This window comes from Python bivittatus, unplaced genomic scaffold (assembly GCF_059951505.1).
Source record: "Python bivittatus isolate LINGU-HERP-01145 unplaced genomic scaffold, Pbiv_v1 ctg000680_np1212, whole genome shotgun sequence".
Taxonomy (NCBI): domain Eukaryota; kingdom Metazoa; phylum Chordata; class Lepidosauria; order Squamata; family Pythonidae; genus Python; species Python bivittatus.
The window spans coordinates 6,274,075-6,298,431 of record NW_028277095.1 but is presented as its reverse complement, the minus strand read 5'-3'; the positions used below and the strand labels follow the sequence as shown (position 1 = coordinate 6,298,431).

Sequence of the window (24,357 nt, the reverse complement as noted above, 5' to 3'; positions counted from 1 at the left end):
GTGGATCAGATAAAAAGAACTCATCGTTTTGCCTCCTATAATGGCTAACTATTTACAAGCTGTCTTTCTTGAGGATCTGAGAATAACATACTGTGTCCTCTGTGTGTGTGTGTATTTGGATGGCTACTCCAATACTGTCTAAGGCACATAATGGAGAAGTAACAAGCGGAATTTACTTTTTCTGGAGTAATAAACTTTGGACTTTAAAAATGTGGACCTTGACATGTCCTAGAAGTGAGAGTTTGCCAAACAAGGACTTCCTCTGATCCATGAAGCAGCTTGAATTTAACGTGCCATTGGAAAATGTGGCAGGAAATACAGAGATTCCGCAAACTGGATCTGAAAAATTATGAAAGCAAAGTGTGTGTGTGTTTTTTCAGGCTGCAGTCATAAACCCACCAATGTAAGTAAATGCCCACTAAACTAAGCTGGACATCTTCCTTAGACACTGGCTTTTTAAAGTTAATACCATTAACTTCACCATACAGGAAACCTAGATGCCAAGAAGCACATCTTAAAGAATGATAGTTATGTTGGTCCATGAGGGGGAAAATAATCCAAAACTCAGTGAAGCAACCTCTCTATTAGGACTAACCAAAATGGTGCAAAGGAGTGTGTAAGTGTTGAAGTTCTCTTAAATCTATCAGTTGAGATGTTACAAAAGCAGGGAAGAGGAGGAAGCAAACAAGTCCCAAAATTAGGGTAGTTGTTTTAGCAACAAGTAGCCTATATAGTGTAAATCAGTGTTTTTCAAACTTGGCAACTTTAAGATGGGTGGACTTCAGCTCACAGAACATGCTGGCTAGGGAATTCTGGGAGTTGAAGTCCACCCATCTTAAAGTTGCCAAGTTTGAAAAACACTGGTGTAAATGTTACGGGTATTAAGTTATACTTAGCATTCAGGGCAAAAGAATAATGTCTGATCTTTCCCCTTCCCATCCCCAAAAGATTCTAGATTTTTTATTTTACAGAAATTATTTTCTTCCAACTCAAAAATTCAAAGCAATTCAAATATGACAAGCTCTAATACGTATAACTGAGAAACAGGGGTTTTCAAAGGGAGTATTTTAATATTCTTTTAGCAGTATTCTTTTCAGGTATAAAGATTTACAGTACTGTATCTCTAACTTGGTACCCTCCAGATAGGTTGGGCTTCAACTCAACTCATCATCCTAGCCAACATGGCCAGTTCAAGCCATGCTGGTTAGGGAGGCTATGAATGCTGAAGCCCAATCTGTCTGGTAACACTGGATTGCAGAAGGCTAGATAGGATAATCCCTTTGCTAAGTCTGAAATGTAGTGCATGGGTGATTGGTGATTCTGAAGAAGAGCCTGACACAAAGTTTTCATGTTGCAAACAAAGTAGTTTGATGGAGGACAAGAGCAGATAAGCTATAGAGAGGAACTGATCTGTGCTGTGGAACAAAAGCTGGAGAATTTTGCCAGATGTGCACATTCTGGCTTCAAATCTTACTATTTTGGATAGGACCAGAGAAATAATTCTGATTCTTAAGGCACCATTATTAGCCAGGGGTGGAGGGGTGGCTCTGTTTGGGACTATTTCAAATCTTGTAGTTTGGAAAGAAAGCAAAACGTTACAGAGTTGCAGTTTGTATAAATATTCATTCTTAATCAGTTTTCTAAATTGGTTACCCTGGAGCCCGAGAAAGAGACAGAGTCCAGAATGGATCTCCGCGTATAGGAACAAGCTTGATTCTTAATGGCTTGGTTCACAGGACAGGAAAGCAGTATGGCTCCCACCCCAATAATCTGTTTCCCTTTAATTTGTAATGTGGATCCAAGTGTTTTAAGATCATTGCCTTATAGGAGAAGAAAATCCCAACCATGTGTACATAGAAATGATTACAGGAACTGACCAAAATGGACTTTGATGTGTTGATGATAGCGCCTGTGGCTCACACATGCTGAACCATGGCTGGTTTAATCACCATTGGTTATTTTAGAAATCATAATTAACTGGACTCACATACCATGCTAAGGCTATAAATTACAGTTTGTGTACCACAATGTACAGAGTCTATACAGCATAATAAGCCAAAGCACATCATGCTTATTGTGATATATAGGCCCAAAGAGTTCTGCAAAAAGGCAAAATCCTTGCTTTAGGTCCTTAGTAAAAGAATGAAAGAAAAATATTTTATATGTATGTATACTTCTCTAAGGTACATCAATACATAGGAATACTGTGTATAGTTACAGGCACTACTCAAGGATTATAGAATCACAGGGTTAGAAGGGGCCAATTAGACCTCCCTCCCAGGTTTTTAGTTTTTGTTATATGGTTTTTATGGTTACTATAGTTTTACTGTTGTGAGCTGCCCAGATTTATTTTAAGATGGGTGGCTATACAAATCTTATAAAATAAAACAAAATAAATAGACTGAGTCCAACCCCCTGCTCCATGGAGGAATCAAACTTAAAGCCTTTCTGATGGGGGCTAGGAAAGGTGCCCCAAAAAGATCAAGGAGGCAGAGTAATTCTTGGGAGGAAAGATGAAAACGTACAGACCTTTTTAGGCAGGGGAGAGAAAGAAGTTGGCTTCCTTCAGGATATAAAATCCAAAAGTCAACCAGTGAAACTAAATGTGAGTAGATTCAGAACACATAACAAGACTTCTTCATATCATTATAACTATATAATGATAGAGGGCTGTTATCTTGGGCATCTTTTGAAGTGGATTAGAAAGACTTATGGAAGCCAAAGTTAGCAAGGCTATTCAATTCTGGCTGTTGAGCAAGAGAAAGGTGATGCTTCTGTTGTCTTATTGAGTTCTGTCCAGTTAGGTCGAAATCTTGAGACGAGGGAGGTTTCAGCTTCCGTTGCTGCTGCTACAAATAATGAAGAAACTTGCTTGGCTTCAAGAACAATCAGCAGTGTTGAGGGAAAAATTGCAACTAAGAATTAATAGAAAATAGAACTAAGAAATGCCATACAATATCAGATCAGAGAGCTTTTCACTCTCTGCCTGCATGTTTAATTTCACAATCATGGCCCACGGACATTAATCAACCTCTCCTACATGAATTTGTCAAATCCTATTTTAAAAACAGTGACTATCATCACATCTTCAAGCAGTTCAGTCCACAGGTTAATTGTTGAATTTATTTCCTTTTTATCTGCCTTTTCCAGCAAATGTATTAAGACTGGTAGAATATGATCTCCCTCACTTAAGTTGAATCTGTGTAATAAGAGCAGTCAGTGATTTCACTGCCAACTAATAAAGTTGTCATTTAGAAGTCTGACTTTCCATGACGGGTATGTTGTGAAAAGCTCTTTACATCAACCGTCACCAGTCAAGTGTCCTCCAGACCATCTGAACTACAATTTCTAGAAATTGGCTGCAGATGTTGGGAGTTGTATCCAAATATGTCTACAGAGCATCAGATTGGGGAAGGCTGTTTTAAGCAATATCTTCATCAGTCTGCAATGCAACTGTGATCATTACAGTTATTCCCCCCCCCCCAAAATTTAATGAGCTCTGATCAACGCATCCCTGAAAGAAGGTATCTTGAATAACCTACCACAATAAGAATGGTCTTTGTGATGGCCTAAAGCAATTAGTATCAAACACTGTTATTGACATCTACCATTGCAAATCAGCCCAAAATGAATAAGTTTAAAATAATTCATTATTTCCTCCCTTCCCCTCCCCCCCCATCAAATCTACATCATATTCCAAATGCCTTATTTGCTTATGAATGGGCAGCATTTTTGAATTGTACAGAATTTGGCTGATCTCTGCTGGCTAAATAGTGCTGTGTGATGTGAAAGCCTACTATACTAGCTATATAATCAGACCAATTAAAGGATTTTTTTAAAATTATCTTTTACAGGTAGCCCCCGGTTTAAGAATGAGTTCCATTCCCAAGGTCTGTCCTTAAGTCAAATTTGTATGCAAGCCAGAACAGTCTTATTGTATAATACTGTCTAAGTTGTATTGTGTAATTAACTTGAACCATTGTCTATTTAACTCAAATCATTTTGTTTTTAACTCACATTTTGCTACAATAGGCTCTGTTCTTAACTATGGGTCGTCCATAAACCGGGCATTCTTAAACTGGGGACTCCCTGTTCTTCTGTCCTTGGGACTGTAATAATCAGCTGTCTTATGATTAACATTAATCTAGATGTCTCTTCTTGCTTGTATCAGGTGCCCATTTCTGATCTGTTAGTCCATTTGGGGAAACAGGCATGTTGTCCTTAATGCCAATTCTTGCGTTAGTCTGGGGCTGTCAGGCAGTTGTTCTCATGATTCTGATGTATTTGTATGTGGAGAAAACCCACTCATCATCCCAAGCCTGAACTCTGGAATCTCTTGGAACATTTTGTAGGGATTACACGTGGTTGCAAACACCTGATCGCTGTTCCATTCCAGCTGTGATGCAAGGCTGTCAGCTATTGCAGTTAAGATCTCACTGACGGCTGTCTGGAGGTGAGTATCTCTCCAGAGACTTGTTACTTCTGCCTCTTAACTGTAAGGGAAAATGCCTTGGATGGTAGTTCCAGTTCTTTATTCCATTCCCGCATTACTGCTGTTCACCTAATGTTTACTGTGAGTAAAATGCAGAGTTGGCTGTAAACTGGGTTAAAATTATTTTTTGGAGTGCAGTGCTTCATGGATTAGGCCATACTTTTACATTAAATTCAGTAATGTCTCGAAATGTTTTAAGGGAAATTTCCTGATCTCTTCATTTGGGACCAGATTCAGCATGTGTGGATTATGTGCACTTTTGGGGTTTAATTCAGCTCCTCCATGTACACCTTTCCTGTTTATTAGTCTACTGCCTCGGGATAATCTTTGGGGGAAAAAAAGTGAATTGCAGCTTTGAGAATGTCTGATTTGTGGTGTCCATGATTTCAGTGGCAGGTAGTGCTCGTGTTTTCAATGCATTCTAGTGGCTTAGAACATAGGTACCTTAACTTACCACTTTCTCAGAATTGTTCCCTCACGTAATCTGATCAATAATCGTCTTCTGAGACCACCAGGAAAAGACCTTAATGCATCGGATTCTTCTGGAAAAGGCAGCTGTTTTAATGCTTGGAGGAGGGGTGCTTCACTCATGTCCATTCAGTTTGCCTTGTGACTTTTTTGAATGATTTTACAGTATCTTAAAAATAGATATTGCCTCTGTTAATAATTGGATTCTAGGAAGCAATGTAATTTGTAGAAATGTTGTCTTGAAAAAGTATAGAAGTGGGAAGTAATCTATATCCCTCTTCTGAAGTTGCTGCTCTCTAGATGCGCTAGCTCCCAGAGTGTCCCAGCTGGTGGGAGTTGCAGTCCCCAAACATTAGGAGGGCACCAGGTTGAAGATGATTCTATGTGTACAACACTTTCCGTACTGATCCATTATTACCGAGACAGCAAGCCAGGCTTATAATTAGTCACTTGTTTGGTCACTCTGGCAGGTCACAGTTTCCTTCCATCAAATAGATAGGAAGCTTCCCCAAATTATAATTGTTCTATTTCCTTTTAAGACCATAGATGATTAACATAAATACCAATGAGTAGACAAGCTAGGAACAATATTTGTGGGTCTTTGACCTAAGGGGTTCTTCAGTTATAAGCAGACCTTACTAAACCTGTGACCTGCTTGCCCCTTGCGGCCTTTTTAGTGAGAAACTGTCTCCATCCTCTCTTCTTGTAGGAGGAGTGGCTACATTTCTCTGGTCTCAAAGTAATTCTTCAGTGTTGACATTTCACTGGGGTTTTTTTTCTCTCTTTCCTCATGTAGTGTTTGGGACCTGTGAATGCTGCACTTTCAAGAACATCTTCCATGGACAAGGGAACATCCCTCTCGTGGCAGATGGGATCCAGAGGCTTGGAATGATATTGGCTACAAGTTTCATGAAAGAACCAGAGCGGGCTCTTGTGACCCAGGGGCAACAGCTCTAGTTTTGCAAGGTGCCAGCTTTTCCTCCAATGCAGATCAAGAGAAGGAGCACATCTCAATCTTGCAAAGAGACGTTTTGTACTCTTGAAAACTCAAACAAGCCTTATCTGTCCAGCGTTGGGAGAGCTGTTTCCTGGCACAGTTCTCCCTGCTCTTCCGGTGGCTTGTGCAGTGACCCATTGTGTAACCAACTCACCCCTAGTCAGCCTTCCCAGTTTCTATTTGTGCTGTGGCCTCTTTCCAGAGTAGATCATGGGGGTTCTCGGCGACTCCAAGCCCACTGGAGGAAGGGTGTGAATTCTGAAATGGCCACTGTGATAGGCCAGAGACCTGCTGCCCACTCGAAGTTGCTGTTGATTGACAGAGGAACTGACTGACTGCTCTGGGCAGCTTCCTTCTGCCTGTCTCGGGAACTCACCGGGCACTGGCCTGGCCCGCCCTCTCACCTTCATCATGTTTCTACTGCTGCCCTTTGACAGTTTGGTGGTTAACCTGCTGGGGATTTCCCTGACGGTCCTCTTCACTTTGCTTTTGGTTTTCATCATTGTGCCAGCCATCTTTGGAGTTTCCTTTGGCATCCGCCGTCTCTACATGAAAAGTTTGCTACAGATTTTCCAGGTGAGTCAGCCCGCTCAGCATTCCTGCGGGATGGGGAGGAATAGTGCAAGCCGAGACTGGGTTGTGCCAGCAGCCGGCACAGAATGATGAATCAGAGCTCTTTCAACACAGGCCTTGTACGCTAGATCAGGAAATGGGGAGTTTTGGACAAGTTCAGCTCTAGCATTGGTTGTCAGTGTCATAGTCTATCCCTGGAACGTGTGACGTAAGGACAAATGGAGATGTCCCTGACAGCAGGTGTAGGGCATTGCTTAACCATTAAATTTCCCCTGCATAAGGGTTACTTTCAGTTCGGATTGTAGTCCAGCAGCAGCTCTTCTCCTACAGCTCAAATACTGGCTCTTATGCAGACCGAAAAGGAAGAGGGTCGGCCTTCCTAATGCTGGCCTCTTGACATCCTACCCCCATCAGTTTTCAAGGATGGAGGAGATGCCCAGAGAGGGTGACATAGGAGCAAGCTATACATCATGTTGAGGGTGACCTTGAGGCAGTTGCACGGAAGGGCCTCCGCCTTTTTTTCATTTTTCACTTTCTTGAGGGCTGCCTCATCTGAGAACTCAATGCGCATCATGGGACTCTGTGCATCTGTTACCACTGTTCATTAATTCTAGCAGAGCCTTGACTGAGGCAGTCACACAAATAACCATGCTTAGGAAGCCAGTCACTGGGAAATTATATATCCTCTTTCCATTCTTATTCCTCCAAAACCCTCGTTTCACCCAGAATCAGAATACCCATGACCATTGTGAGCCTCACTTAGAATAAGAACATTCATTTCTTCCATTTTCCCAGTGTTTATTATTTTTGGAGTCATTTCAGATCAACGTATTGTACTGTATAATCATGTCAAATGCAGGTCCTGTTTATGGGCTAACAGTAATAAACTATGGAATAATAGAAACAGGAGACAAAGGAGAATTAAGATGCTAGTATTAAAACCTGGATAGCAAAGTGCATTTAATTTCCTTTGAATGGGAGTTGGTGACAACAGTATCTTAAGCATCATTTAAAGGAACGTTAGAATATTGACAGCTCTTCTGGATCAGCGTTTTCACACACAACTACTACAAGATCCCTTTCCTGGTCTGTCATGCCCCCGTTCAGATCCTATCAGTATGCTATGATTGTTTGAGCAAGTACAAATTCTATTTATGCTTGTTCATATTGAACCCAATTTGCCATTTTAATGCCCATTCCTTTCACATAGAGAGATCCTTTAGGAACTTGTCCTTTTTCTTTGAATCACTCGAAATAATTTGGTGCTGCTAGAATGTTAGCAACCTTACTCCTCACCTCTAACACTGTCATTTATCAACAAATAAAAAAGAAAATATCCCACTACTGCTCTTTCAGAGACTTGCTGTTCATACCCCTCCATCACGGGAGCTTTAGTTTTCGCCTGTCCTTCTTTCTATTATTTAACCGTTTCAATCCATAGAAGTCTCTTCTATCCCATAACACTTAAGTGTCCTCTGGAGCCTTCAGGAAGATTTCCCAGGACATTTGCTAATACATGGGTGAAGAGCCAGCAGGAAGCTGAAAGATGAGATAGTTGGCAGGAGGCCGATCTGTACTTCCATCCTGGTAGCCAGTGGAATTTTCCAACCTGAGGCTCTTCAGCCTCAGGGTTCTCTGAGTGAGAGGTGGTTTCAGTCCAGTAATTTCCACAGAACTTTATATTCAGTGGGAAATGTTTTGGGGAAAGAGTCAGAACTCTTGCAAATACCTTTCCCCCTGTTGCGAGGCAAATGAATGTATGCAGGTAGTCCTTTGAATGAGGGGCTTCTGACATGGCTCTGATGATCAGATCTGACCATATTCCATGCTAGGAAAAGCCAACAAATACACAAAAAAATGATGCCCCTTTAAAATTCTAACTTGGGTGACAGTTATTTAAATTGTCCAGCTTGACCAGGTCTTATTTCTTATCTTCCTGCAGCACGTGTCCTTTCGCGTAGCTGGTATAACTCAATCATGTTATTTTGCATAATGTATTTCACAGTACATAGGTCAAAAAGCTACACTGAGGACTGAAGGCCAGGGCCACGCTGAAGATCTTACATGGCCATTTCTCTAGCATTGCTTGCATTTTTTTCCCTATCCCAACTTGTTTTGCCTTCTTTCCAACTTGAAAGGAGAGTTTGTCAAAAAATTGGATTCTGCCCTTGTTTGTTAGGTATGTATCTCATGTTTCCTCCAGGACCTCAAGGCAGCATCTCTTGCTGTGGGTATCACAGCGTAGACACAGCCATGCTTCTCAGGTTGTTGCTTACACCTGTGTTACATTGAGTTGGTCAGATGGAAAGTAGCCAAGTGGCATGGGGGGGCACCCCTAGGGGTGAGCCTGACCTTTGTATAATGCAACAACGGGTTAGCTTCCAGGAATTGCTTTCAGGAGGCTGTGTGGATGTTGTGTTGGGAAATGGAAGAGTTCAGGCAAAAAGACTGGCAGGAGCTCCCCAGAGGTACCAAGATGGCAGCCTGTCTGATGCCAGATGCAAAGGCTCGGCAGGCAGGCAGCAAAGAAGTGAACTTTAGCCCACCACTAGCATGGCAGGGCTTTCTGCTGGTTATTGTGTAGCTTGGAGGTCACTTTGGGCATAAAGAGAGTCTGGCTTTTCCTCTTCAGAGCTTCCTGGGATTTGCGGTTCAGTTATGACAAAGATCCTTCTTTTGACTCTAAGCCAGCCCTTTTTGGTTTTTCAGACCTCTTGTCTAATTGGCTGGAAGCTGCCTCAGGCTTCTATTCCTATAATCTGAGTTTGGGTATTGTTTTCCCTGTCTTATTCCACATCCTTCTCAAAAACTGTTGTCAACATTTTAGGTACTGTCAAGAGGACGATGTTTAGAGTAGAATATCCAAAAAGAAGCAAATAAAAATTGCAGACACCAGCAAGCAACAATAGCAGCTCCATTGTCACCTGAACCAGTTTAAAAAAAAAGAGCTGTGGAACCAGATAAAGGAATCCATGGCCAGATGTAAACAGCCACTGGAAAGTCTCCTCTTTGCCACTTCAGCAAAGCAATCCGAAAGACCAAGGTTTTCATTTTCCACAAGCAGAGTTCATTGTTTCAGACTGTGGATGTCCCCCACTCCCCCCCTACATAAAATGCAGTGTGATTTTCCCCAGTAAATGGAAGAGAACAGAAGGAATGGAGAGAGAAGAGGCAGAGATAAGAGATAGAGCTGTTCTAGACCATGCCAAAGGCTTCTAGTCCAGCCTTCCTTCTCTGCAGTGACTCATCTGTTACCTAGAGGAAGTCCATGGCCAGGACAGACTCACTGGTCTGACACATCATGTTATGCCATGGTTTATTATGTTTGTGGTTGGCAAAGTGCATCCCTCAGATTTCCTTTGTATTCCCTTCTGACCAGGATTGCTGAAAATGAAGGCCACAGTTTTCTCATATTTTGAGGTGAACAACGCAGGACAACAGAGTGTAAGCCCTAAAATAGCTGTATTACTGTACTATTAAAAAGCAAAGCAAAGCAATGCTCCATTCCAAAATTCAGCCTTGCTCATGCAGCCGCTTTGCAGCTCTCAGCCAGCCATCTCAAAAAAAAATGTGGAGCTCACCCCTCAGCTGTTAAAAAGTTGTCCATTCCTGGAATAGGCCATAATTATCTGAGTTCTCACAGCCTAGTAACACACAATCCATAGTTTACCAACCACAAGAGCTGGTGTTACACAGCACACTAAAGCAAGAGCTATCAGACATTACAATTCGTCAGTCTTTGGGTCTGATCATAAATGTAGTTAATAATAACAACTTAGCAAGATGTGTGACCAGGTCACATGGTCATGCTGCAGAGTTATCTAACCCAGTATTGCACGCTCTGACCACTCTGTAATTTAACTGAATTTAACTTTTAAGTGAAATTGCTGAGGACTGAATTGGCAAGTTTCTCCCCACAGAACATATGCAGGGCTGTTTACCTAAAGCTGCTGGATTTGAGGTCATCCAGTCCAGCATTTTCCAGAATCAGTAGCAGCCTAGTAGAAGCTGATGAAGCAGGACAGAAAAGCAGTGCCTTTCCACTTTCCTTCTTGGACCTGATGATCTGAGATGAACTGCTAAATAAGCATTGCATTTAGCTGCCAGCCCCCTGATCCCTTCCTTAAATTTGTCCGCTCCTTTTTAAAGCCGTCTACATGCAGAGCCATCACCCTGGTTCAGAGAAATAGATTTCATGTCAGGGTCTCAAGGACCTCACTTCTTTCTCTGTCTTACAGTGGGCAACATTAAGAATTCAGCGGGGCGCCAAAGAGAAGAAACATCCCGTTTATAAGCCCTTTGTCAATGGTAAGAGGACGAGCCGCTTTCTCAGAGTGGTGGGGGCATATCAGGCATACTTCTCTTATTGTTTGTGTATCTGTTGCAGGAATCATTGCCAAAGAGCCCACATCATTGGAAGAGGAGATCAAGGAGATCCGTAGGAGTGCTAGCAACAAGGCCCTGGATGCTTCTGAGTTTGAGCTCTCTGACATCTTTTACTTCTGTCGCAAGGGCGTCGAGAGCATCATGGACGATGAGGTGACCAAGCGTTTCTCAGCAGAAGAGCTGGAGTCCTGGAACTTGCTGAGCAGGACCAACTACAACTTCCACTACATCAGTCTGCGCCTCACAATACTGTGGGGGGTGGGCTTCCTCATCCGCTACTGCTTCTTATTGCCACTCAGGTACAGACCAGGATGGATTCAGGCTTCTCACTGGACAGTCAGGAGGAAGATAGGACTCTTTATCATTTCTTCTGGCCATTCCCTATAGTGAAACCATAGTGGTACATCTCACCCTGGGTAGAAGATCCTTTTGTTGGCCAGCCCCAGTTCAAAAGTTTCAGTAGCAGTACAGTTAGTAACCTTGCCACGTTCTGAGTGCTGTGCAGGTTGTACCTTAATACATTGTGCTCTCTCTCCCCTCTTCCCCCACCCCCTTCCTTCTTTCCTTCCTTACAGGGTTGCCCTGGCTTTCACTGGCATTAGCCTTTTGGTGACAGGCACTACCATGTTGGGCTACTTACCCAATGGGAGGTGAGTCCTCAGCTGCAGACTGCACAAAAGTTCACCATCCAAAAGGAGGAACCCAACCGTCTAAAAGAGATCTGTTGTTGGGATTACGAAGGGGTTAATCACCTCTTACTGATTGAATTGCTGTCATCTCTATGGTTCGGGTTTTCCTTCATCACCACAGATAACCCTACCTTCCTTCTCTACCAAAGTGCTTTCAGGCAGCAAAGCCAGCAGTTAAAAGAAGTGGGACATGTCCTTTGGCATTCCTTTCTATTATGTGGGACACTGTCCTCAGCTTCTTGGGGAAATGTTAAATCATCAACATGGGTAGATTAGAGGGTCAGTTAAGTAGTATATAGTAGTATAAGGGAACAAGTTACAAACCAGGAGTCTGAACTCTAGTCCCATCTAAGGCATGAAACCAGTTGGGTGACTTTGGGCAAGTCCCTCTCCCTCAGCCCTAGAAAGAAGAATGCATAGCAAACCACTTCCAAAACCTTGTCAAGAAAATTGCTTGGACTTGTCCGGGCGGTCACCAGAGTCAAGAATGACTTGAAGGCACCAAAAAAAAGAAGAAAAAAATGGGTGGAGTAAACACAGTAGGTCATTCTGCAAAAAGACCATTGGTATTAGCTAGCAGTTCAGGGTTCTCAAGGTATATTTCAAAAGGCTGACCTCATTGCTCATGGGACGTCATCTTAAGGAAGTGCCTGTCCTAAGCTCTTGTGTTGACACAGCTCAGATTTGCAAGGTGATCTGAGAGGAAGCTCTTCACCCTGCATCTTTCTTGGAAATCAGCCAGCTGTTGGAAAAGGCTTAAGATTGCTGCTTTGTAGAGCATTTTCCTAGAAGTGGGTCCTTGTAGGAAATCAGAAGCATCCACAGGATCCGGTGCTTTTGCCAAAACGACGACAGCAGCATTGCACCATCACTTTGCAACCTCCGCCCCTTCATAGGTGTGCATGACATCAAAGCACATGTACATAAGGGGCGGGGGAGGGGAGAGAAGGATCTGGAGTCTGTCAAAGAATGCTCTGAAGACAAATGGCAGCCCCCTCTTTTAGTTTCAAAGCCACCTGTTCTGAACTGTGGCCTTTCCGCAGTGGGAATTCCTAATTAACCATTTTGTGAGCCAGCAACACTTAAAACTGGGTGCATTGTTGCTTCCTGATGATTATTATTTTTTCTTTGAGGTTTATACAGTTGCAAGAAAAAGTATGTGAACCTTTTGGAATTTCATGGTGTTCTGCATTAATTTGTCATAAAATGTGATCTGACCGTCATCTACATCAAGAGTATTGACAAATATAATGTGCCTAAAATAATAACACAAAAACAATTCTGATCCTTCATGTCTTTATTGAACACACTCATTCACCGTTCAAAATGCTAGTGGAAAAAGTAAGTGAACTCTTGGAATCAATAACTGGTTGACCCCCCCCCCCCCTTGGGAGCAATAACCTCAACCAGGCACTTCCTATAGCTGTGGATCAGACCTGCACATCGTTCAGGAGGGATTTTAGCCCATTCTTCCTGGCAGAACTGCTTTAGCTCTGTCATATTCTTTGGACATCTCATGCGTATGGCTCATTCCATAGCATCTCTATTGGGTTGAGGTCTGGGCTCTGACTTGGCCACTCCAAAAGGCAGATTTTGTTTTTCTGAAGCCATTCTGTTGTGGACTTGGTCCGGTGTTTTGGGTCATTGTCCTGTTGCATCACCCAACTTCTACAGAGTTTCAGCTGACATACAGACATTCTCACATTATCCTGAAGAATTTTTTGATACACTTGGGAATTCATCTTCCCCTCAGTGACTGCATGCTGGCCAGGCCCTGATGCAGCAAAGCAGGCCCAAATCATGATGTTTCCTCCACCATACTTTACAGTTGGGATGATGTTTTCATGATGATATGCAGTGCCCTTTTTACGCCAGATGTAGTGCTGCGTGTTCTTTCCAAATAGTTCAATCTTTGTTTCATCAGTCCACAAAACATTTTGCCAGTACCGCTGTGGAGTGTCAATGTGCTCTTTCGCAAACTTCAGGTATGCAGCAATGTTCTTTGTAGTACTCAGCGGCTTCCTTCGTGGTGTCCTGCCATAGACACCCTGCTTGTTCAATGTTTTACATACTGTAGACTCATGAACACAGATGTTAGCCAGTTCCAATGATGCCTTCAAATCTTTGGCTGTCACTCGGGGTTGTTTCTTTACCTCATTGATGAGTCTTCATTGTGCTCTTGGGGTCATTTTGACTGGGCGCCCACTTCTTGGTAGAGTAGCCACAGTCCCAAAGTGTCTCCATTTGTAGATCGTTTGCCTAACTGTAGACTGGTGAATTTCTAAGGTCTTTGAAATCACTTTGTAACCCTTTCCAGCTTTATGTAAATCAACAATTCTTGGTTGTAGATCCTCTGAAAGCTCTTTTTGGTGAGGCATGGCTCACATAAGCATATTCTTCTTGTGTGGAGAAAACTCAAAAAGTTTGAGTGGCTTTTATCAGTCAACGTGACTCTAGTCCACACCTCCAAACTCATTTTAACAAGACTCCAGGTATGCTAACACCTGACTCCAATTAGCTTTTTTGAGGTCAACTCAAGGGTTCACATACTTTTTCCACTAGCACTATGAGGTTTTTATGGTTGTTCTCAATAAAGATATGAAGGATCAGAATTGTTTTTGTGTTATTATTTTAGGCACATTATATTTGTCAATACTCTTGACTTAGATGACAGTCAGATCACATTTTATGACAAATTAATGCAGAACACCATGAAATTCCAAAAGGTTCACATACTTTTTCTTGCACCACCTGTAAGTGTTGTTTGGGGAAGGCAAAGTAATGAGGATATAAATTATTAGCATGACAGCAGTTGGGTTGATTATAAATTGAGACTGAATGACATGTTTCCTTTTGTCTTTAGGTGCAAAGAATTCCTCAGCAAACACGTACACCTGATGTGCTATCGGATCTGTGTACGAGCTCTTACAGCTATCATCACTTATCATCACCGGTATGGTGGGGTCTGGGTGAAAGTTCGTGATATATTTGCCCAGAGAAAAAGAACAGATCTTTCTACATGCCGCTGTTCTCTGGGAGTGCAGCACAGGCAAAATGTAGGACTGGCTAGAGAGTTGACATGTAAACATTTTAAACATTTAGCAAGTTACTGAATATTATGGCTGAGATGATAGACTTAGAAATTTGTGAGCAAAGTCCATTATAGTGTCAGTCAACAAAAGGATGGCCAGATGAGATTTCTGTTGCTTAAGGGATCGTTTCCTCATAAATAGCAAAATCTGAAGGAAGATTGCACAAAGGCAGCGGAGAAGAGAATGCAGATTACATTAATAGTACAATTTAGGTATTTGGCTATTTGTGGAGTTTTTTGGGCACAGAGTTTTGTGGTTCTTATATTGATTTAGTTTTTTTGTGTGCTTGTGTTCTAAGTGAAATATATACTGCCCTTGTCTGTGGAGCAAGGCGTAGAGGTTCATTGTCCAATAAGAGAGCAGATGGGGAGTGAGGGATGCGTGCAAACAAGCCAATGTAGCCTTACTCTTGAGTCAATTGACTGTTTGCTTCAGTTTTTCATATTACCTCTTTTTCCTTCCTAACTTTAGGGAAAACAGGCCCCGCAATGGAGGAATCTGTGTGGCTAACCACACATCTCCAATTGATGTCATAATTCTGGCCAGTGATGGCTACTATGCAATGGTAAGGGCAGCAAGTCTGTATGTATGTGTGCATGTGTGTGTGTGTTTTGGACCTCATTCCATCTCATCCTTTCTTTTAAAATTCCCCATTGGTGCAGAATAAATCCATTATATGCTTCTGTCAGATTGAATTCAGTAGCTTTCTTTACATGGGCAATGCCCCTCATAGCCTCCATGGAAAAGAAGCAGATGCTGGTCACCTCTTCTAGGACATCACTTGTACATTTGGATGGTAGCCAGTTGGGCTGGAGCAAGTGGGGCAGCTGAACTACTTCTCCAGCATCATTTGTGCTTCTTCTGTTCTTGGAAGCTTGGGATTCTGGAAGAGCAGCTCTCAACTTCTGGAGAAAGTCAGGCTTTGGCATAGTCTATTGTGGTCATCTACTAGCCCATCCCTTGAAACCAGCAGTTGCCTTCCTCCACCACTGGAATTGCCTGCATCTGTGAATGGTGGGAGGGCAGATAGCCCAGCCTCTGGAGAGTTTCAGTTTCCCAACATCTCACACCCCATAATGCTTAGAATTTTTATAGGACAGAGTGTCTTATGAGCCAAAGGCACTTCCTTTATGAGTAAAACTACCTGATATTTTAGCCCAGCTACTTTATTTTGGTACTGCTGTGGGGGGTGACCTCTGACCTCTTCATCTTCTCCTTTGCTCAGGTGGGCCAAATCCATGGAGGGCTCATGGGTGTCATACAGAGGGCCATGGTGAAGGCTTGTCCTCATGTCTGGTTTGAGCGTTCTGAAGTCAAGGATCGCCATCTAGTGGCTAGACGGTATGTAGCTCGTGACTTGTTCTGTAGGTAGAGTGAAGCGGAGCAAAGTCTTGCTGGATTGTGTGTACATGACTGGGAATGCAGTCCTGCATTGCTGACGTTTGTTTCTGGAGCTACCAAGATGTTTCTCAATGATGTGAGCATTCTCTTTCTTTCTGTGTCTTCCTTTAGGCTATCAGAACATGCTCATGATAAAAATAAACTGCCCATCCTTATTTTCCCTGAAGGTAAGCCCAAATTAAGAGAGATGAGCGTGTCTTTTACTTAAATGGATGAAGTGGAAAGTTGGCCTCTAAACCATAGAGCTCAAGAAGAAAGTAGAATGAAAGTAGCTTCTTTTTCCTAACTGAACGTTGCTGCTTGGGGTGGAGGACCATGACCATGATGGAAACGGGGAAGGTTGCTCTTAGGTCCACAGCACTATGAGCCTGTCGTGCAGCTCAGAATAAAACAAAATATTCCCACAAAGTATGCCAACTGTATTTTCTATTTTCTGTATAGTAACAACTGAAGGATATGCTGTGCTTCTAGTTGAAAAGCACATGCCATTCCTTTTGTAGAAGAATGGCAAATTAAGTTGGGGGGGTATCCTTTGATATCTAGGATGACTTCATGTTTGAAAAACAAATCTGACACAGAATTTCTTCTAGTGTGGAAACCTTTTTTGAATGATAATTCTACACATGGGCTTCTACTATATCCAAAATGTGGGTTTCTCTTAAGATAAAACTTCTTATAATTAAGCCTTAGATGATTTGTTACATGATAGATTTTTTTTTGCTCACTAGATAGAAATTACTGTAATTTTTTACTTTGAGTTTATTATGTCATGATATTTGCATACTGACTTGATTTTAATAATTTTTATTTATTTATTATTAAATTTGTATGCTACCCATCTCCCCCAGCACGTGACTTTAATAATGATCCATAGTTTAAAATGGCATAAGATATGTAATTACATAAAACAAGATTAATGTTCTAAAAAAAATACTCAAGTTTATGGTGCTTGTATTTTCAGTTTTATTTTCTTTTTTCTCTCTCTTTTTACTTTTTTTCTTTTGCCTTACTTGTGTTTCTTCTTTATAAAATGTTTAATAGAAATAATAACCACCAAAAAGAAAAAAGAATAAAACAAAGAGAGCTACAACTCCCAATTTCCTGTTCCGAACTGAAAATGGCTATTTGGGATGAGCACTATAAATTGAAAGAGTTTATTCTGTTTTCACACAAACAAACACGTGTGCTTCTGTGTGCCAGTCTAAATCAGATGGGTCGATTATATTGCTTGGAACAGCAATCTGGAGGCCTCTTGTTTTAAGGTCTTACCAGTCTCTAACATACATTATTTCCACTGTGAGCAAATCTCACTACCCTGCATCAATTCCACGGAGAGGAAATTTACTGTCATTTCTTTTAACAGGCACTTGTATCAACAACACTTCTGTGATGATGTTCAAAAAAGGGAGTTTTGAGATTGATGCTACAGTTTATCCTGTTGCCATCAAGGTGAGAACCGTTGCCACTTAGCAGATACACTGAAACTTTAAGAATAGCTAAGAATGGCACCTGGAAAGAGAGGAGTGGCACTACTTTCTGGGTGTGGTGGAGATATCTGAGAGTAGGTAGGACCCAACCTTTTATCATGACTGCTTCTGGAATGCAATCCTCTGATCCCACAATCAAGTGTAATGGGAAGAAGGCAGGCTTCTTCCCATTACAACACTGTACAACACAGTACAACACTGAACCACGAGCCCTTAGTTCGGTAATTCTCAGGTAGGAGAACTCCCTAGCGGAGTCTGCCCATTTTGTTTAATTTCCATTTTTATAGGATTTATTGGGATGCAGTGTCAATTTTTTGGAAATACACCAAAGTCAGCAAGAGAAGTTCCAAGGAGTAAAGTTGGATTTAGGTTGGGGCATGAAAAAACGGGTCCATTTCTGACCCTGGTGACATTTTAAAATAGCTTTTTAGTGTCAGGAACAAATGATCTATCCAGGCAGTCTGTTATATAGTATTTGATCCATAATGAGGCTATATTTGTTTGTTTTGTATCTATGTGTCTTTCCTAAACCTCTCAGCTATTTATTTCTGGGCCACGTTTACTGGAGGGGAGAGAGCTACAGTCTGCTGATATGGTTTTGGCCACATAAGCATAAAAAAACCTCAAATCGAGTGATAGCGGGATGGCCTGTGTCTAATGGGAGTCTATCTCTTTATGAAGAATTTGGGTGTTTGGGAACATTTGTAGAGGAAACTTTGCAAAACCTTCAGTAAAATGTTAACTAAAGTAAAAGAGAGAAAGTAAGTCTCATTAGATTTTGTTGGAAGCTCTAGATACTGTGCCCATGGAATAATTACTGTATCCATGTAAAGATTCAACAGAGCTTATTGTTTTGATGATCACCCATAATGTTCTTAAGGTTGTTCTGATTGTGAACACACAGGTGTAAAAGTATGCAATACCTGAATGGGGTGCTTCCTTGCCATTAATGGCTGGTTTCAGCAGAAAATTCCACCCTTCCAAACATAATCACATACCACAAAGCCAAGGGCAGACCGAGCCTTGCAGCTGAGTGCCCAATTAATCAATTGGCAGAGACATTTGTTTTGGAGCTTAGCGGTAACTGGTCCTTCTGAAGAGCCATGACGGTCCACACGCTGTTGCCAGACTTCGTACTGGTCAGAGCCCTTGGGGCAATTCCAGCTGCACTGGGTTCCATCTGGGGTGGGTGCCCAGCATTCCCTACTTTACGCTGTGATGATGCTGTGAGTGGTTTCAGCCTGTTACTTCAGAGAGTGGTCAGGAGGATAAAATGGGACAATCTGCCGTGATGGGATGATTAAACATGGATATCATAGAATTGGAACGCAATTAGAAAAGAGAGCCCTTTTGCCGTACTTGTTTTCAACCACAGAGAATGGGATGCCTAGAAACACGCTAGCTTTGGGACACTCGTTCTTGTGCTCTGGGTTGAACCTTCTCACCATCTTTCCTTTCTCCCATCTGCCCCCTTTTTTGTCTTCAGTATGACCCCCAATTTGGAGATGCCTTTTTTAACAGCAGCAAATATGGCATGGTGACCTACCTGCTCAGGATGATGACTAGCTGGGCAATTGTCTGCAGCGTCTGGTACTTGCCTCCAATGACCAGAGAGGTGAGTGAACTGGATCTGGGCCTCTGGATGCCAGAAGAATCAGCTGAGGTTCCCCCAGGGCCCTTTCTGCAAAAACTGATCTCTGGGCTGTCTTCCTTTCAGCCTGATGAAGATGCGGTGCAGTTTGCCAACCGGGTGAAATCTGCCATTGCTAGACAGGGAGGCCTGGTGGATCTCTTATGGTAAGCTAATCCATGTTGTTGCTGATCGATTTGGGGCAGGGGTGGAGGGGCAAAGGGAAGAAGATAAGTGAACCTTTGTGAATCTCACCATTGTTCTAGCTTGCCCTGTTCTAATATTTTCTTCTTGGAAAGTACATGCTGTGCAACAGAGTGGTGGCCGCTTCCATGACTAAGGCAGGATATCGGGGAGGAGGATTAACTGGAACTTTTTAGCCCCCTCAGTGGCTTTCTTGGGATCAAATTCCAGCAGTACACCAAGTTCCAAGATTCTCTTCACTGCATTTGCTGAAACCAACCCAGCTGCTTATCAGAGGAAGAAGGGCCATTAGTGGACAAGACTGGATTTGGGGCAGAGTTTTGAGGAGGCCTGGCCTGGATAGATAGAAATGTAGGGTAAGCCCTAAAATAGGCATCTCACCATTGGCCAGGCCAGGCCAGGCCAATGGTGAGATGCCTATTTTAGGGCTTACCCTACATTTCTATCTATCCAGGCCTGGCCAATGGTGAGATGCCTATTTTAGGGCTTACCCTACATTTCTATCTATTCTTTGCCTCTAGAAAATAGGAAACCGCCATCAGCGTTCAGAGTTGCAGGAGATTCTGAGGGCTGCAAAAATTAGGCTGGGGCCACTGGTGCTTTCCCCTGAGCTAAAGAAATCCCTTTGCTTTCCATAAACCACCTCAGGAACTAGATCTGGCCGCTATAAGGTCTCCCTGTGTCAGCACCCTGCCTCTAGTGGTTCTTCCCCAGGAGAAGATGCCAAAATCTTCCCTTTTTAATTGGCTTTTTTGCTCCTTCTCGATATTCTGGCCTTATCCTATGGGAGTTTTTGTTGCTCATTACCTTATTCTGTTATGTGGAAAAAGAGGCTATAAAGCATTTTAAACGAATAACGTTAATATGCACATCAGTCACACATTTAGGTATTGCCTTGCCTAACTTCAGATCAATAAACACCTTCGATTTCAGCTTGTTTGTATCTGTACACAATAACTAAATCTTTGCATTGTGTCATTCAAGGGTCTACGGGGGGTCGGGGGGGTCAAAAAAGTAAAGATGGCACTTAAAACCATGTGGTCAAAGCCCTGCCCTTTTTATATGTGAGTAAAAATGGGTGGGGCTTCTGTCTTATCGCTGTAGCCATCCACTTGACCTTTTGGCCCCTTTCCTGCGGACACCCCCTGGTGTAGTTCTTGCCTAGTAACTTCATTGTACCAAATGGAGCTCAGTAGTAGAGAACAGAAGGTTTGGTGCTCAGTTCTTTGCAACTCAAAGCAGGTTTGTGAGATGCCAGCCTGAGATTCCGGGGAGCCGTTGTCAGCCTCCGAGCAACACAGACCACCCTTCCAAACATCGGAATGTGCTGCATTTCAACCCTCGTTTCTCAGACTTCATGGTCAAAGAAAGATTAGGTGGACCAAATGGTTTCACTGTAAAGAACCACAGAGACGACCTTGGAGAAAGGATGCGATGGCAGCTAGCAAAACATGAACTAAGCCCAGAAAGGGAAGAATGTTCGAAAGAACCCTGCCTTGACTCTCTTTGGTATAAGAGGGAAGTTTCTCAAAATCATGAAGAACATATACAGCAGTCAAGAAAAAACCAACCATAATTAACATAGCCATGTTACAGGCTCATCCACACCTCCAGGGCCGCAGACTCGACAAAAAAATCAGGTCTTCAAGTTCTTACAGAAGGCCAGCAAGGTCGGGGGCAAGTCTGCTCTCTGGAGGAAGGATGTTCCAGAGGGTGGGCTGGAATAGGCTCTCTTCCTGGGTCCAGCCAGATGACACTCCCTAACAAACAGGACATGGAACATTCCTCTCCTATTGGATCTAACAGGATGGATAGATCCAACCAGGGAGAGACAGTCCAGCAAGTAACCTGGCCCCAAACCATGGAGGGACTTAATGGTAACTACCAGCACTTTGAATTGAACCCAGAACCATACTGGAAACCAACGCAACTCGCAGAGCAGAGATGTCACATGTGCTGAATGACAGGCACCTATCACTACCTGTGCTGCTGCATATTGCACCAGCTGAAGCTTCCACATACTCTTCGGGGGTGGCCTCATGTAGAGCAGATTACAGTAGTCCAACTGGGAAGTGGTCAAGGTACGAGTGGCAGTGAGCAGTGCTTCCCAGTCCAGGAACAGGTGTAGTTGCCCACAACATATAGCTGTACAAAGGCCCTCCTCGCCATGGCTGCCACCTGTTCTTCAAGCAGGGGCTATGCGTCTAGGAGGATCCCAAATTGTGCACAAGTAGTGCAGCCCACCCCATCCATAGCTAAAGATGGAAGATCCCCAGCACCAGAGGGTCCTTAAACCCAAAGCCTTTCGCTCTTGCTATGGTTGAGTTGAAGCCTGCTGTTCCCCATCCAGACCCGCCCCCACCCCCCAGCCTCCAAACACCAAAACAGGACTTCCACAGCATCACTCAAATGACCCAGGGTGGAGATATAAAGCTAGCTATTATCCTCATATTGCTCATACCGCACCCCAGACCATTGGAAGATCTTGCCCAGCAGCTTCAGGTAGATGTTAAACAGGAGAGGACAGAGTACTGAGCCCTATGGCATCCAGTAAAGCAGAGGCTGTGGACTGGACCTCTCCTCTCCTATCACCACCAAATGGAACTGGCCCCAGAGGAAGGAGGAGAACCAGCACAGCACAATGCTGCCCCCCCTCCAGCCCCTGAAGCCGATCCAAAAGGATACTGTGATTGATGGTCTTAAAAGCAGCTGAGAGATCAAGAACAGCAAGGACAGATACGCCACCCCCACCCAGCTCCTACCAGAGGTCATCCAAGAGTGTGTTCAATGATGCCTGAATCCTGACTGGATTATCTGGTCCAGATAATCTTCTGCTTCCAGGTGCCACATGACCACCTTCTCCACAATCTTCCCCAAAAAAAGGAAGGTTAGAAACTGGATGAAAATTGTCCAGAACTGTCAAGTCCAGAAATGGCTTTTGAGGAGGGGCTGAACCACCACCTCCTTAAGAGATGGTGGAACCACTCCCTCTCTCAAAGAGGAATTCAGCACGCCCAAGACCTAACCACACATCACCTCCCAGGAAGCCTTAGCCAACTAGGAGGGACATGGATCTAAAACAGAGATGGCCAAGCTGACAACTGCAAGAACCTTGTCCACTTCATTGGCCCCAACAGGATCAACACCACCACCACCACCCACCCCCGATAATCAAGCCAGACCAAGCCCCAGTCGACTTCATGGGACCGCCTCTTCTCTTCTTAGGCTTCGTTCCTGTTTTGCTAACTGCTATTGCATTACTTCTCTGGCAATCTCTCTAGTTCCCAGCATTCACTCTGAATAAGGCAGCTTCCATTGCTCTTGTGGTATCTTGTGCAGTTGAACCCCATCTCCCACAAACCCTAATCAGCCTGACTAGTTCTGAGGGGACCTTGGAGTTGTAATCTAGCAATACCTGGAGGGCCTGAGTTGTCTACCGTGGTATGGATCATTCTAGCTAAATTTCAGAAGGAAGAGCTTTCCTGTGTTCCAAAGACACGCATGTCCTTCCCCAAACCTATGCCTGAGATGAGCTTCCAGCATTCCAGGAAGACCAAAACAGGAGGAAGGGGAGTTACACATGATGAAGGACAGAAGCAGGCCCTTCATTCACCACCACCACCACCCCCCAGCATCACAAATCACACTAAGCCAAACCAAACAAACCATATAATAGCTTAATGCACGGTGTGAACCGAGACTTAGACTCCTTGGTGTATCCTAGAAGTGACCTCTGTTCCTCTTCCACAGCAGGGGAAGGGGCTGTGCGGAGGGGGCCTAATCAGGCCCATGGAGCGCTGCCCCGCATCTTGGGGAATGGCATGAGCCTGAACCTTACTTTTTGCAGGGCCCCTTGGAAATCCCGCTTGTTTATTCTCCCCAGCCACCAGTTTGCTAGCGGTCCTCCTGTTCGGGCCCAGAGTGACTGTTCTGCTCTGATGGATGTCTTTCTTTTTCCGCAGGGATGGGGGCCTGAAGAGGGAAAAGGTGAAGGACACCTTCAAGGAAGAGCAGCAGAAGCTCTACAGCAAGATGGTTGTGGGCAATCACGAGGACCGAAGCCGCTCCTGAGCTCCCGGAGCTGGGAGGTGGGGGTCTATTACAGCCTTGACTGCCTAAGAACACTTTCCAGCCCTTGGGCTCCCAGATGACCTGAAGCAACAGCAGCCACCGCCTTTCAAGCTCTGGGGGTTCCTAATTCACCAGCCACCCCCGCCCCCCATGGTGCTGCTGCCTTGCACCCAAGGGAAAGAGACCTTGTCGTAATTTCTCCAGCTCAGCCCCGGCAGCAGCAGCTGAGGACATTGGCCATCGAAGGCGAAGGCAGTGCAGGTCATCTTTTGCGGGAATCGGCTGAAGTCTGGCTGTGTCCCCGCGCGGATGAACGCCAAGTTGCAGCACACCTGGACAGACGGAGCCTCTGCTGGTGCTGAGAGATCCCCTCCCCCACGTCCTGTTGGAAGTGGCTCTGTCGGGGCCCCAGCGGAAGGGCCAGGGCCTCCTTGCACCTTCTTCCCTCGCTCCCGCCTCCCCTTTCAAGAACACAAAAGCTGTGTGCAGCAGCTGCATGGGTCCCCTCTGCATTTTATATTAAATAATATTGAAGGAGGCAGTCTTGTGTCGAGCATGGCTTCTTGCCTTTGCAGCGCTTTCACTGTGGGCGCTAAAGGGGGAAGAGGCTTCCCTAGAAACGCGTCTGAGTTCGTCCCACCCCTTTGCTCCCCTGCATTTTTCCTTTTGACAAGAAGGATGGGGCATAGCTTGGCCGAAGTGGCTGGGTACAGGGGTGGCCTGAGAAACAAGGTAGGGAGTTGGTGAATTTGTATGTAATTAGGTGGCTCCCTGTGGGAGACCGATTTGACCCATAAAGAACTCAGTAGTTTGGAAACTTGGCCCACCATCAGCAGATTCCGCGAATAACTGTGGGCTGAATTACAC

The 24,357-nt window shown here is 43.9% G+C and overlaps 1 protein-coding gene across 6 annotated transcripts in view; it reads left to right on the top strand.

Moving 5' to 3' along the window:
- GPAT4 (glycerol-3-phosphate acyltransferase 4) overlaps window positions 1-24,025 on the top strand; it is a 28,604-nt gene extending 4,579 nt beyond the window's left edge. For 2 of the 6 annotated variants that reach the window (XM_088152095.1, XM_025169707.2), the window contains 14 exons: window positions 3,855-3,890; window positions 4,353-4,453; window positions 5,757-6,533; window positions 10,769-10,838; window positions 10,918-11,215; window positions 11,492-11,566; window positions 14,469-14,558; window positions 15,169-15,262; window positions 15,923-16,038; window positions 16,210-16,265; window positions 17,462-17,547; window positions 19,072-19,200; window positions 19,303-19,382; window positions 23,382-24,025. In XM_088152095.1, the coding sequence (XP_088008221.1) occupies window positions 6,369-6,533; window positions 10,769-10,838; window positions 10,918-11,215; window positions 11,492-11,566; window positions 14,469-14,558; window positions 15,169-15,262; window positions 15,923-16,038; window positions 16,210-16,265; window positions 17,462-17,547; window positions 19,072-19,200; window positions 19,303-19,382; window positions 23,382-23,490 (1,368 nt within the window). In that variant the 5' untranslated portion in view covers window positions 3,855-3,890; window positions 4,353-4,453; window positions 5,757-6,368 and the 3' untranslated portion in view covers window positions 23,491-24,025. The other 4 variants (XM_007433043.4, XM_025169705.2, XM_088152096.1 and 1 more) reach the window with 3 other exon arrangements.
- Window positions 24,026-24,357: the final 332 nt, after the last annotated feature.